The sequence below is a fragment of the Myotis daubentonii genome, chromosome 5 (genome assembly GCF_963259705.1).
Source record: "Myotis daubentonii chromosome 5, mMyoDau2.1, whole genome shotgun sequence".
NCBI classification, from domain to species: Eukaryota; Metazoa; Chordata; class Mammalia; order Chiroptera; family Vespertilionidae; genus Myotis; species Myotis daubentonii.
Window position 1 is genome coordinate 42,752,036 of NC_081844.1, and position 13,627 is coordinate 42,765,662.

Consider the following 13,627-nt stretch of genomic DNA (forward strand, 5'->3'; position numbering starts at 1 on the left):
TTTCCTCCTGGAACTTTGCAGTGGCTTTTCGTCTCTCTCAGGGTGAAGCCAGCGCCCTTAAAATGGCCTGCAGAACCCTCTGATGCGCCCTTACCTCCCTGAGCCTCACTTTTCGACCCCCCTTGCTATTCCCAGTCCAGCCATGCTAACTGAACCTCGTTGCCTTCAAACATGTCCAAACCCTTAATTGAAAATACAAAAATGTATTTGTACTTTCTATTCCCTTTTCCTGGAGGACTCTCCCTTGAGAAAACTGTGTAGTTTTCTCTATTAGTTCTTTCAGGTCTGTGCTCAAGACCTATGAATAGAGCCTTCATCCTTGACAACTGTCCCTCTCCCCACGCCCAGAGTTCTTTCTGCTCTGTTCTGCTTTGTTTTTTTCCACATTGTCGCTATCTAATGCTCTATGTGTTTTTTCTTTATTTGCCAACTGTCCGTCTCCTCTGTAATAGGGCAAAAGCTCTTGAGAGCAAGGAGTTTTGTTGTTGTTTCCACTGGTTCTGGACAAATAGCTTAGACGTTTCCAGGTCATTCAAATGTTCTTTAAAAGAATGAATAACAACCAAAACGCTCTACAGAAGCCATTTTGTTATTCTTTTTAGCAAATAGATAACTATTAAGAAACAAAACCTGGAGAGAGAAAATGATAATGGTTAAGTCTCTTGAGAACACTGAAAGGTGTGCTTATTTCATGTGGTCAACAGGAAAAAAGTAATTTTAGTAACAATTTTGTTTAGTTAGTAAGATAAGTAAGTAGTCTGCTAAAATTATTAATAGTAGTATTAAAGATACTAAAACAGTGGTTCTCAACCTTGGCTGCCCATTAGAATCCCCTGGGAATCTTTTTAAAATCCTGATTTCTGGGCCTCATCCTCCGGAAATTCTGTTTCTTTGTTATGGGGTGGGGCCACAGCATTAGTAACAAAGAAACAGAATTTCCAGAGGATGAGGCCCAGAAATCAGGATTTTAAAAAGATTCCCAGGTGATTCTAATTTGCAGCCAAGGTTGAGAACCACTGTACTAAAACCTAATATAATTAGCACTAGTTACTGACTATACCATGTATATGCTTTTTCTTTCTTGTCTTTGTTCATTAGGTAGCCCCTCCTTCTTTTTAAATGTTCTTCTTTTCTTTGCCTCTTTCTGTGTGGCTAAGTACATGTCACATGGATACTGGATTATTTTGTAAGTCCTTAGAAAATACAAAGTAAAGACCATATTTCTTCTCTCCTCAAATCTTACAGTCCAAATAAAGAGACAAAGGCATGAAAAAAAAATGAGCAAGTTGTGTGATGACTGCTCACTTTGTTAGCTTTAGATTATATATCCTATATAATAAAAGAGTAATATGCAAATTGACCCTAATGGGAGAACGACTGGTTGCTATGATGCACACTGACCACCAGGGGGCATATGCTCAATGCAGGAGCTGCCCCTTGGTGGTCAGTTCACTCCCACAGGGGGAGCTCCTCTCTGCCACAAGCTGGGCTGACAGCTGCAAGTGCAGTGGTGGTGGCAGTAGCCTCTCCCACCTCCTCAGCAGTGCTAAGGATGTCCAACTGCAGCTTAGGCCCTCTCCCAGCCGTCAGTCGGACATCCTCTGAGGGGTCCTGGACTGCGAGAGGGTGCAGGCTGGGCTGCGGGACCTGCCCAAGTGCATGAATTTTCGTGCACCGGGCCTCTAGTAAAAATATAATGCTGGTATTATGGCCTGGGAGACTGTCACATTGGCAATGTGACACCTTGGTGTTCAAAGCTCTTCACTGACTGCCCTGGTTAGGTGGCTCAGGTGGTTGGAGCATCATCCTATGAACCAAAAGGTTGCAGGTTCAATCCCTGATCAGGGCACATACTCAGGTTATGGGTTCGATTCCCAATCAGGGCATGTGCAAGAGGCAACCGATCAGTGTTTCTCACATTGATGTTTCTTTCTCTCTCCATGACTCTCTCTTTTAAACCAATTTAAAATGATTTGGTGAGTACTAAAAAAAAAGTTCTTCACTGATCTAAGAGAGGTAGTAGGAAATACCTCAAATACAAGACCTTTCTTGTTTCTTCCCTAAATGTCCCGTTCCCCAAAAAGGCAGGAAAATAATTTCTTCCTTATTTAAACTGCTTTAGCACCTTATTATATTCTCTTGTTATTTTTCTAGACTGTCAGCTCTCTGAAGTTAGGACCATCTTTTATACATTTTGCACAAAGTAAAGAGTCTAGCAAGTTTCTTAAAAAAAAAAAAAGTGAAGAAATTATTGAATAAAGTGAATTCCAAGTCAGTAAAGCAATATCCTGTAATTTTTAAGAGCCGTGAATAGGGTTGGTTAAAGGCCAAATAAAAACCCTGTTTTCAGGCACAATCAGCGGGCCAGTATTTTTGAGCTCTCATCCCTATTGCCTAAGATAACATTATTTCAGTGTGAGGTGATGAAGAGAAGTTTGAGCAGAAAATGATCCTTTATATATATGTTTAATTCTTGAGCTAGAAACTTGATTTCTATTAGAGTTATTTGGTTCTTTGAAGTAATTTAAGTAGTATAATTTTGATCTGAATTTTTTTCTATAAAGTATGTATTTCAATAAATTTGCTGTGGTCTTTTAGTATACTTTTGGCAGTTTTATAATATGAAAGGAAAGGAACATATTCCCAGTAGTCAAACATTACATTTATATTGCCTGTATTTTTAATGTAGATCTGATTTTGTATTTTGATGTTTTTATTTAATGTTATATATACTTTTTGTACATTTTTCTTTATTATTAGTGATTGTATTATATTTCATTGATATGAAATGAGTCAGATTGCATTCTTATGAATGTTTTCTTTTTTTAACAAATCATGCCCTGGATCAAAATTGCTTTGGAAATGTTTTATGTCTTCTAATGGAGTTCAGTGAATATGAATCAAAGTAAAGATAATTCATAGACAACTTTTGAGATGTTTTTTCCAAAATGGCAGTTATTACATCTACAATTCATTTTAACATTTGGCTGTACACATGCAGACTTTCTGGGAATGAATCTATCATTTTGGGGACTATCTTTATATTAACTCAATAAGGAATGTACACATGATGGACATGTAGATATGCAGTTGTCTTATCTCTTGAGCAAGTTTTAGCCTGACTGAATGGAGGGGTTGGAACTCTTGGTGAAATTGGATTAATGATGTAACAGAAGGCCCTTTACATTTGGGTAGGATTGTAGCCAACTATATAATCTATTCTTTCATGTGGCTGATAGAATCAAGAAATATATTGGTTTTCTTAATGTTTCTCTCATTTTCAATTAATATTATTCAATATGCAAGAGCAGTATGCTCTGATATGTTAAGATTCTAGTTAATAATATTCTGAATAATAGATATTCTATTAAATATTCTGAATGGCCCATAAGTGATTTAGATGATAATTATGTGTTCTGGATTTCAGGCAAGTTATTGTCCTTAAACTTTTTAGGCAAACAAATATGATTTTCCTAAACCAGAGCAATGAGAACTAGATAATAATCAGTACTTGAAATATCATATAGCTTATTTTAATACATACCACTTAAAACTACATTTGTATACACACAATGTGAATGTTCTTAATGCTACACAACTGTACTTAAAAATGGTTAAATTGGTAAATGTTATATGTATTTTACCACAATAAAAAGTAGAAAAAATTTAAGAGGAAAAATAATAAATTGAAAAAAAGAAGTGGCAATCAAATGTCTGAAAAGTTTTTCAAATCTAACAAAATACTGGAATTATTTTAAATAAGATTTTCAAGATAAGTTTTTCCCCCCTGGGTTTTTATTTTTTTTATTTTTTTTAAAATATATTTTATTGATTTTTTACAGAGAGGAAGGGAGAGAGATAGAGAGCTAGAAACATCGATGAGAGAGAAACATCGATCAGCTGCCTCCTGCACATCTCCCACCGGGGATGTGCCCGCAACCCAGGTACATGCCCTTGACCGGAATCGAACCCGGGACCTTTCAGTCCGCAGGCCGACGCTCTATCCACTGAGCCAAACCGGTCTCGGCCCCCCTGGGTTTTTACATGACTGTTTTTTATAAAGACTTAATCTCCCCCTGGAAATCTAAAGAAGCATCTTTTAGATTTTTTAACTTTCTATCAAACTTAAAAATGAGTTCATAAGGAAAACCATATTGCTTAATAACATTGTCTTTCATTTAATTTTAATTTCAAAATTTAAGCTAATATATATTACATTATTACTCAGCATATCATAAAATACTTACATATCATAAAACTGTCTTTGCTCCAACCCCTGTAAGTTATTTTTTAAAGGCTCTGTTAAAACAAAGAAGTGGTTATTAAGCCACCAGAGGGCGCTCCATGAACACATTTCAGTATTTTGCCTCTGATTTTAAAAAGAAACACAAAAACATTTCTCTTAGTATGGATGTTTTATGTTACCATATTTTTCTCTTCTGTGTAGACATAGTGTTCTGAAAGTACCTGATCTCAGAGGAACAGTTTGATATTTTTATTTTACAAATGTTTGAGTATCTTATATGTAGGGCAATATGGAACATTAAAAGGTGAATATAACTTACGACTTCTTGTAACTTACCCTAGAGTTTGTAGGTATCTTATTTAAACATTCTCTTCGTATTCTACATTATTGTATAACCTATTTAAAAGCTGATGATTTACAGTAAGAATCTGTAATACTTGCATTAATATTTTTAAATTGTTTGGTGTTTGTGGTTCACCAATTTTTTTAAAAAAATATATTTTATTGATTTTTTACAGAGAGGAAGGGAGAGAGATAGAGAGCTAGAAACATCGATGAGAGAGAAACATCGATCAGCTGCCTCCTGCACATCTCCTACTGGGGATATGCCTGCAACCCAGGTACATGCCCTTGACCGGAATTGAACCTGGGACCTTTCAGTCCACAGGCCGACGCTCTATCCACTGAGCCAAACCAGTTTCGGCAGTGGTTCACCAATTTTGATACCGGTGCTAGACCTGCCACATTGGAGTTACCTGTGGAACTTGTCAATATATAGAAAGCGGGCCCCAGGTCCAAAAATTATGATTCAGCAACTTTTTGGGATATGTATTTTTAAAAAATAGTTTTATTGCGATATAATTCATTTACCATACAATTCATCCATTTAAAGTTTGTAATTAAATGATTTTCAGGGTATTTCCAGAGTTGTGCAACCATCATTGCAATCAATTTTAGAACATTATTATGACACCCTAATCTTTTCCCCATTAGCATTCACTTCCCATTTGTCCCCCACCTCCATACCCCTCGCGAACCACTAATCTACTTCTGTCTCTATGTACATTTGCTTCTTCTGGATAGTTCATATAATTGGAATCATATAGTATGCAACTGGATTTTTTTATTTAGCATAATGTTTACAAGTTTGTAGCATGTATCCATGTTGTAGCATGTATCAGTACTTTATTCCTTTCTGTTGCCAAATAATATTCCATTGTATGGAAGGAATGTGTATTTTTACAAAGCTTCTGAGTAGCATTTCCCACTAGTTTTAAATTTTATATAATAGAACATACTTTAAAATGTTAACTGTATATTTGTAAACTATGAAGAGCAATATCTACAGTGGTGTGTTTTTTTCCTTATACTTCCATAACAGTGACCCCAGAACTCTCTCTTGACTATTTAAAAACAGTGGAGTGCTCTCTATTAGTGGCAAAATTAGTTTAGTGGATGAAGAGCAGGGACTTTTTAAAAAGGGGATAGAATGGAAAGTAACAGAATCTACTAAACATAGTAAAGTTATTTTACGAAACTTTGGGAGTGTATGTGTGCCTTTACTGGGTCTGGATGTGAAATATATTTCTTACTGCTGGTTACTTTTAGAAAAAGCTTGAAAGCTACTGTTCTTTAAGTATATCAATGTAGAAAACAAATGCAGATAGAAATGTAGATAACAAATCCTTATCTAATTTGTAGTTTTACTTTTTGTCCAGGCCCATCAAACTCCATTGAAGAAAGTGAATCCTGGAGAAGAAAGGAGGAAAATGTTTGAGGTATAAAGACATCTGTCTGCTTATTTTAAAGCTTTGCAAAAATAATTTTAAGAAAAGAAATGAAAGCTATAGAAAAACCTCCAAACCTTTCCTCCTTATTTCTTTATAAAAAAAAAAACAAACCTTTGACATTTCTTTTTTACCTCCCTGAGCATACCTCTACCTTTGGTGTGCCAACTTTCCTGATGTACTGGAAAAAGTAGAAATTATTATTGATAAAAATGTTCTTGTTTATTTAAGGAAGGAGCAAGAAAGAGAAGGTTGGAATTTATTGATAAAGCAAAGAAACAAAAAGATCAGGTAGTTTTTTTTGCTCTTATTCTTCTTCCCTTGCCAAGCTGCAGATGGTATTAGTTTCAAGGGTTCTAAGAAGTTTGTCTTTAAAATTGTTACAGATTAGTTTAATGAAGGCTGAACAGATGAAAAGGCAAGAAAAGGAAAGGGTAAGAGGATAATTCATTTTTTCCTGGTATATTCCACTCTCTCCCCACAAACACTTTAAAAAAAAACCCCACTGATTTCCATTTCATCACTAAATGTATTTTATGTATTTTATATTAAATACTTGAAATGGTGTTTTGTTTGTTTGTTTCTTTCCCCCCAAAGTTGGAGAGAATAAATAGGGCCAGGGAACAAGGATGGAAAAACGTGCTAAGTGCTGGAGGAGGTGGTGAAGTAAAGGTAGGCACTTGATACCAATATAGTACTGCCACTCTTTTTCTAGTTTCACCTTGCTCTTTACAATATATATAATTGGCTCTCTTTAGGTATACATTTAATCTAGAATTCTTCAGCCTCTATTATGAATTCTTAGTTTTTCTGCATTTATTTGATATGTAACTTGTATTGATAACTAGTATGTGACTGGCAATTGCTTAACCATTTTTATGTAAAGGCTATGGATACACTGTTCCTGCCAGAAGATCTATTTAAAATCAAATCAGATCAAATTTGCCTGAAATCCTCTGCAGCTTCATGTGTCCTCCAAGATTAAATTTTCATCTGGCCCCTACCAATTTCTCTAAGCTTCTGTCCATCCATTCCCTACCATACACTGTATGCTCTAGTCATGCTGAACTAAAGACCATACTTGTAGTTTCCTTGTGGAGTGAGGTCTGCTTAATTTTTTCTTTGCACTTGTGTTTCTCTTTATTTGATACTACCCTTCCCTACTTCCTCACTCTCATTCCCATTTCCAACCTAAGAAATAACAACAAGGAAGTTAATCATTAATTGTGTATTAAATAACCAGTTATCTAACTAGATCTGTTAATTCAAACATTTGCTTTGGATAGATCCAGACTATATAACTATACCAATTACTTAAGTTTTCTGAACCTTAAATTCTTATTTTTAAAAAAATTTAAGAACAGTTCCTGGAGTTTGGTTAGCAAGTTCTCATATGTTAATGTCCTGCTTCTTTCTTTGTTCTGCTGATCTTTATATTGCATTTCCTCTTTTGCTCGTGTAGCATCTTTACCTATCTGTGTAGGCTGACGTCTAAAATGGTCCCCCAAATTCCTGACCCCTGGTGTACACACCTTGTATTTTTCCCTCCCCTTGAGTATTGGTGGAACTTGTGAATATGGTAGTATAGCAGCTCCTTAAATAGGCTTTATTTTATGGAAAACGATGATGGTAGAGGCAATAGTTACTCCTGTGATTTCATTAACATCTGATTCACGACTCCCTCATTGCAACCTGGATGGGGAGAAGGTTAGAGATAGGTATGCTTCTGCTGGCCTGGAAAAAGGCAAGTATTCACATGGTAAGGAACTTAGTTACCTCTTAGAGTTGGTAGTGGTCTCTGGCCAAGGAAAGGGTGACCTTAGCCATTATAGCTACAAGGACATGTAGCTATCTATACTAATGCCAAGAACCAGTGAGCTTGAAAAGGACCCTGAGACTCAGCTGAGAATTGCAGCTATGGCTGAACCTTGGTTTCTGCCTGGTGAGATCCTGAGCAGGATACCCAGACTTCTAAGCCCGGGAAACTGTGAGATAATAAATGGATATTGTTTTAATTTGTTAAGTTTGTGGTCATTTGTTACACAGCCATAAAAATGGACACATTATTATTTCTCTGTATTAATTTGTACTATCCAATCAACTGTTAGTCAACCCTTTAAACTGAATCCCTCTGACCCATGCTCATTAAACTTGATATTTAGGTACTGGATATATATTTGTCAGTTTGAATTGATTGCCATTCTTTCTTGTTTCTATTCTTCAAAGGTTATGATATGAATAAAAGTCTGCTTTGTCTATTTTATGTAGACATATATGTTCTATCTTGACTTTCTTGAGTTACTTTTTCTAATTCTGTATTAGTATAGACATACAATCTTTAGTAATACAATTTTATTTTAATATTTCATTTTGTTATTTTTGTACTATACTATCTACCAGGAAGTACAACTTATTACCTCCTGAATGATGAGGAATAACTCAAACAGAATTTGACTCATTCTAAAATAACCTTTTATCTGATTGGAAAGTAAGACTTACCAATCAAAGTTAGGCCCTCAGATATTGTCAAGTATTTCATATCAAGTCCATGATTAATGTTGAGAGTTTGATTATTTTTCTTTTCCCTTTGTGTGTATCTTCTGTGCAATAAAATAACTTTTCTTACTATCCTGCCTAAAGCTGTATTTAATCCTAAAGTTCATTTTTGTCAATGTTGTTTGATAATTGAGACAATTTTTCCACAGTGTTAGATACTATGTACTTAACAGATTTCTGCTTCACTTTATAAATTCTATAATGCTGTCACTGAGCATTAATAAAGTGATTTATTTGACCTAAACAAAATTTCTCACAGCTCTAAATCTATGTTAATTTCTGTGCTTATTCCCGATGGGGTTTGAAATATTTAACTTCCTAGGCTGTTTGATTTCTTAACAGTTTATAAGGACCTGGAGGCTCAGTATAATGTGAATCAAATTAAGGAAATCCCCAAAATAGAGATGAAATAAAAAATAAATATTAAGGGAAGAATTTCAAAATTAATATTATTATATACCTCTAACTAATAAAGACATTCTTCTTAGTATAAATAACCAGCTGATTTGATTACTTAGTATCTGCAAAATCTGGGACACTTTTGCTTTATCCGTTTTTGATGTATCTCTTATGAACGTGTTTTTAGAAAAATTATGAAATATTCCACATATGTAGTTTGATCATGTGATGATCATAATATTTAAGAGGCATATCTATTGTTTGAAAACATATTAGAATACTATTCAGCAATAAAAAGGAGTAGGCTGTTAATACATTTAACAACATGGAACAATCAAAACATTATACTGAGTAAAAGAAGCCAGACATGAGTACAGATTTCATGATTCCATTTACATGAAATTATAGAGACGGCAGCTCTCACTCACAGGACAGAGCAGATGGTAGTTGCTGGAGTGGGGAGGCATTGGCTTCCAAGGAACATGAGGGGACTTGCTGGGGTGACGGATGTGCTTTTGATTGTGGTAGTGGCTGCACGAATGTATACATTTGTCAAAATTCATCAACCTGTGCTCATATTGGGTGAAATAAGTGATTTTCAAAGGTCATATTGCTTCAGTATTCTAGTACAGTATTTTCAATGTTATTTTCAGTATAGGAATCTTCAGAGATGTTTACATACTTTCATTTTCATAATTTTGTTAAAAGAAAAACATTGAAACACTCAAATGAAGTTAAGAAGATATTCACGCCAGACTAAACTCAAATAGTAAACACTCTCCTAGGAGAAATAACTATCTTTCACCAAATTCTGATTCTGATGCTTGCCTTGAGATTTGCGTTTTGGAGATGTGTGTGAGGAACACCTGGATGGAGTTTCCTGCCTAATTATCTTACCTATTTCTAGCAACTTTCATCTCTTGCTATTCAGACATCTTTAATCAGTTATCAGTATTTATCTTGAGCTGATATTTTTTAAATTAGTCTTTCTGATTTTTAAAAAATATATTTTTACTGATTTCAGACAGGAAGGGAGAGGGAGAGAGAGATAGAAACATCAATGATGAGAGAGAATCATTGATTGGCTACCTCCTGCACAATCCACAAAGGGCAACACGGGCATGTGCCCTGACTGAGAATCGAACTGTGACTTCCAGATTCGTAAGTCGATGCTCAGCCACTGAGCTACATTGGTTGGGCAAAATTAATCTTTCTTATAATATTACTAGTGGCCTGGTGCACGGAATTTGTGCACAGGCTGGGGGTCTCTTAGCCTGCCCTGCACCCTCTCCAATCTGGGACCCCTCAGGGGATGTCCAACTGCCCACAGGGATCGGGCCTAAATGGGCAGTCAGACATCCCTCTCACAATCTGAGACTACTGGCTCCTAACCACTCACCTGCCTACCTGCCTGATTGCCCCTAACCACTTCTGCCTGCCAGCCTGATCACCCCCTAACCACTCCCCTGCCAGCTTGATCGACGCCTAACTGCTCCCCTGCCAGCCCGATTGCCCCAACTGCCCTCCTCTGCCGGCCTGATGGCCCCGAACTGCTCTCCCCTGCTTGCCTGATCGCCCCTAACCGCCTCTGCCTTGGCCCCCACCATCGTGGCTGGGGCAACCAAGGAAGCCAAGCCTCCTGCCCGCTCTCCGGCCGGCTCTGTGGCTCCAGCTGGTGCCACCATCTTTGTCGCACAATTTGCATATTCCCTCCTTATTGGCTGTGGGCGTCACCATCTTTATCGCAAAGTGATGGTTAATTTGCATATTACTCTTTTATTAGACAGGATATGCAACCCACTGTGTCAAGATGTTAACACAAATGCTATCTCGTAGAGTACACTGAAATGTCTTTTATTTGATTCTAGTATTTTTCTTTGTATTTTTTGTTATTCAGACTTCTTCCTTAAGATGTTATCACTTGGAAGCTCTTCTTCCTTTACTGTCAGTGTTCTGGATTCTGTTCTCATCACTTCACAGAAATGGGTTTTTTAAACGTTACCACTCAACTTTAGTCATAGCAGTGTGTCTTACTTTCAGTGCTTTGACCTCTGCATTTGAGGTGATTGGTTTCCTCACCTCAGTGATGTTCTTCCACTGTGACATCTGTAACATTATACACTTACTTCTTTTTAACTCTTACCCTTTCTGATATCTCCTATTTTCTAATTTTGAGTTTTCTATGTGCTTGAATTCTTATGTGTCTGAAGTTGTATCCTTGTGTTTTTGCCTTTATCCTTCGTCATTCCCATGGAGAACCCAGAACTCCCTTAAGCACTTACTTTTTAGCTAAATGCCTTTTATTTCTAGGCGTCTTGACTTGGTGTCAGGGCAACAAGCCTTCTAATTATCCTCAATCTTGTTCTCTCTCTTATTCCTGTTTATTATGCATAATTTGCCTTACTGAATTTCTTAAAAACTGTTTTTGTATTCTATTCCTACTAGAAAGTTTATAAATGCTTTCTGTTCTTTATTATATGAACTCAAACACCCAGGTTTGATAGCAGTTAGCTGTACTAACCTTTTATGACCAAGCTTAATTCCCCTATTTGCCTTCCTTCTAATTATATCTGTCTTCCTAATTCCTCCCCCTACTGCCAACACCCAAATATATACATACATTGCTTATTTTTGCTTTAATACTCTGGCTCATTTAGTATGTCTCTCCCTCTCACTCTCCCTCTCCCTCTCCCTCGTTTTCAAGGCTGGGTTGAACAATATATTTTTCCAGTGTTTTTTCTTTAATTTTTAGAGATTTTTTAAACTTTTGACAATTTTTTTTTTCTGTTTTGTAAATTTGCTCAGTACCAACTGCTTTAGAGTGTGCCTATGTCCATTCATTTGCCATAGGCATGAAATGTTTTTCTAGTTTTGTGCTTAAGAATCTATATGGTGTTTTTGTTTCTTTTATTTATACCTAGAGTGTGTTTCAGTGGTGTTTATGTCTTCATTGCTTGTTGAATTGAAGGATTTGGGGTATGTTAAATACCATATGCAAATGTTTTTGTTAGCTATAATTTTGAATGTTACAAAAGCAGTTCTGCTTTACTTATAAGCTATACATATTTAAACTTAAAAGAATGGGATCACATAAAATGTATACTAGAATCTTGTTTCAAAACATATTAATTAAGACCAGATTTTTTTCCTGTTTACATGAATTTAGTGAAATTTTATATTTTTGTTTGTTGCATTAAATTATGCTTTATTGTTAGTTACAAAGTATATTACTTTTTTATTGTTAATGATTATAATATAGTAGGAAGACATTTTCCTTAGGCAATATGTTTATTAATATTTTCAAATTAGATAATTGCCTTTTGAAAGTCAAGTGTTGAAATTTTTTTCTTTTGAGGATGTTATGGGTGTTTTAGGTATTATGAGATAATCATTTGAGAGCTCTTTTTTTTTTTAAATTCCTAGGCTACCTTTTTTGGCAGTGGAGGGGCTGTGGCTCCATCATCTTTTTCTCCTCGGGGACAATATGAACATTATCATGCTATTTTTGATCGAATGCAGCAACAAAGAGCAGAAGATAATGAAGCTAAATGGAAAGGAGAAATATATGGCCGAAGGCTTCCAGAAAGGTAGGTTGTGTTCTGTAGAAGTTGCTTGTGCTTTGCTTCAGAGAAAGTAGTAAAAGTCGTTGTGCATATTTACCTACAGAGGAATATCACCTGGAGTACGTTCAGGATTTCCCAATGGGGCTGCAGTTCATCACTATTTCTCTAATGCTGATGCTATTAGAGAAACTTTGAAGAGATTGAAAGCCATGTCTAACTAAGCCAATGCAAACAGGTCGGACTGTAATGATCCATAAGTGCATTCTTGTTTATAATTTTTTTTGTGTGTGTCATGTCTAGTTTAGTATCTATACTTGGTGAATGTTTTGTTCATTGATTTCATTGACTTTTTTTTGCCTTCTGGGTTTAGTAATTTTCTCAGGTGCAAACTTGGCCTTTGATTAGGCAAACAAATAGCTCCTCAATTCAGCAGAATTTTCGTAGCTTATTTGTATGTTATAGACTGAATGTCCTATTTAAAGGAACATGTGATAACTTTGAGTTAACATATGGTTGTAATAACTTCATCCACTTGCTTTAAATTAATCAGAATATATTTAAATGGAATCACACTTTATGCAAAACTACAAAGCCATGTTTTTTTTGTGTTCGTTTCCTCATCACTTAGAACTCCACTTTTCTCTTTGTTGTTTTGGCTTGTTTTCTCTTCACATTCATTTCTGATTTATGGCTATGGTCTTGTTTATCAGATTTTTCTTTTCTTCCATTGAATTAATTTAATATGGTAGCAGTCAATAGTTTTAATTTGCATAGTTCCTTTTTTCTTAAGTGTGCATACATGTTTTCTTAGACAATTCCAATTTCTTTTATAAAACATTTGGATTTTCAGAATATCATTTTGTGAAAACGTTACCTCTGCCTTGTCATTTTAAGGAGAATACTTTATGATCTCCCAATTAAAAATATGATTAAAGGTAGTTAAGTGGAGATAAATGATTAAGGTGAATATAAATTAACATTATCGAATAATGTACAGTAGCCTGAAGTAAGCTAATTGTAGATTCTCCATTGTAGAGAAAGGAAGGCTGTAAAGACTCACATATAAATGCCTGTTT

At 35.6% G+C, this 13,627-nt stretch overlaps 1 protein-coding gene across 5 annotated transcripts in view; it reads left to right on the forward strand.

Moving 5' to 3' along the window:
* The window catches only part of NEK1 (NIMA related kinase 1), a 147,637-nt gene that overhangs the window by 53,648 nt on the left and 80,362 nt on the right, over nt 1–13,627 (forward strand). For all 5 annotated transcript variants that reach the window (XM_059697657.1, XM_059697656.1, XM_059697660.1 and 2 more), the window contains 5 exons: nt 5,965–6,024; nt 6,265–6,324; nt 6,420–6,467; nt 6,631–6,705; nt 12,412–12,575. In XM_059697657.1, the coding sequence (XP_059553640.1) occupies nt 5,965–6,024; nt 6,265–6,324; nt 6,420–6,467; nt 6,631–6,705; nt 12,412–12,575 (407 nt within the window). The remainder of the gene's footprint in view (nt 1–5,964; nt 6,025–6,264; nt 6,325–6,419; nt 6,468–6,630; nt 6,706–12,411; nt 12,576–13,627) is intronic.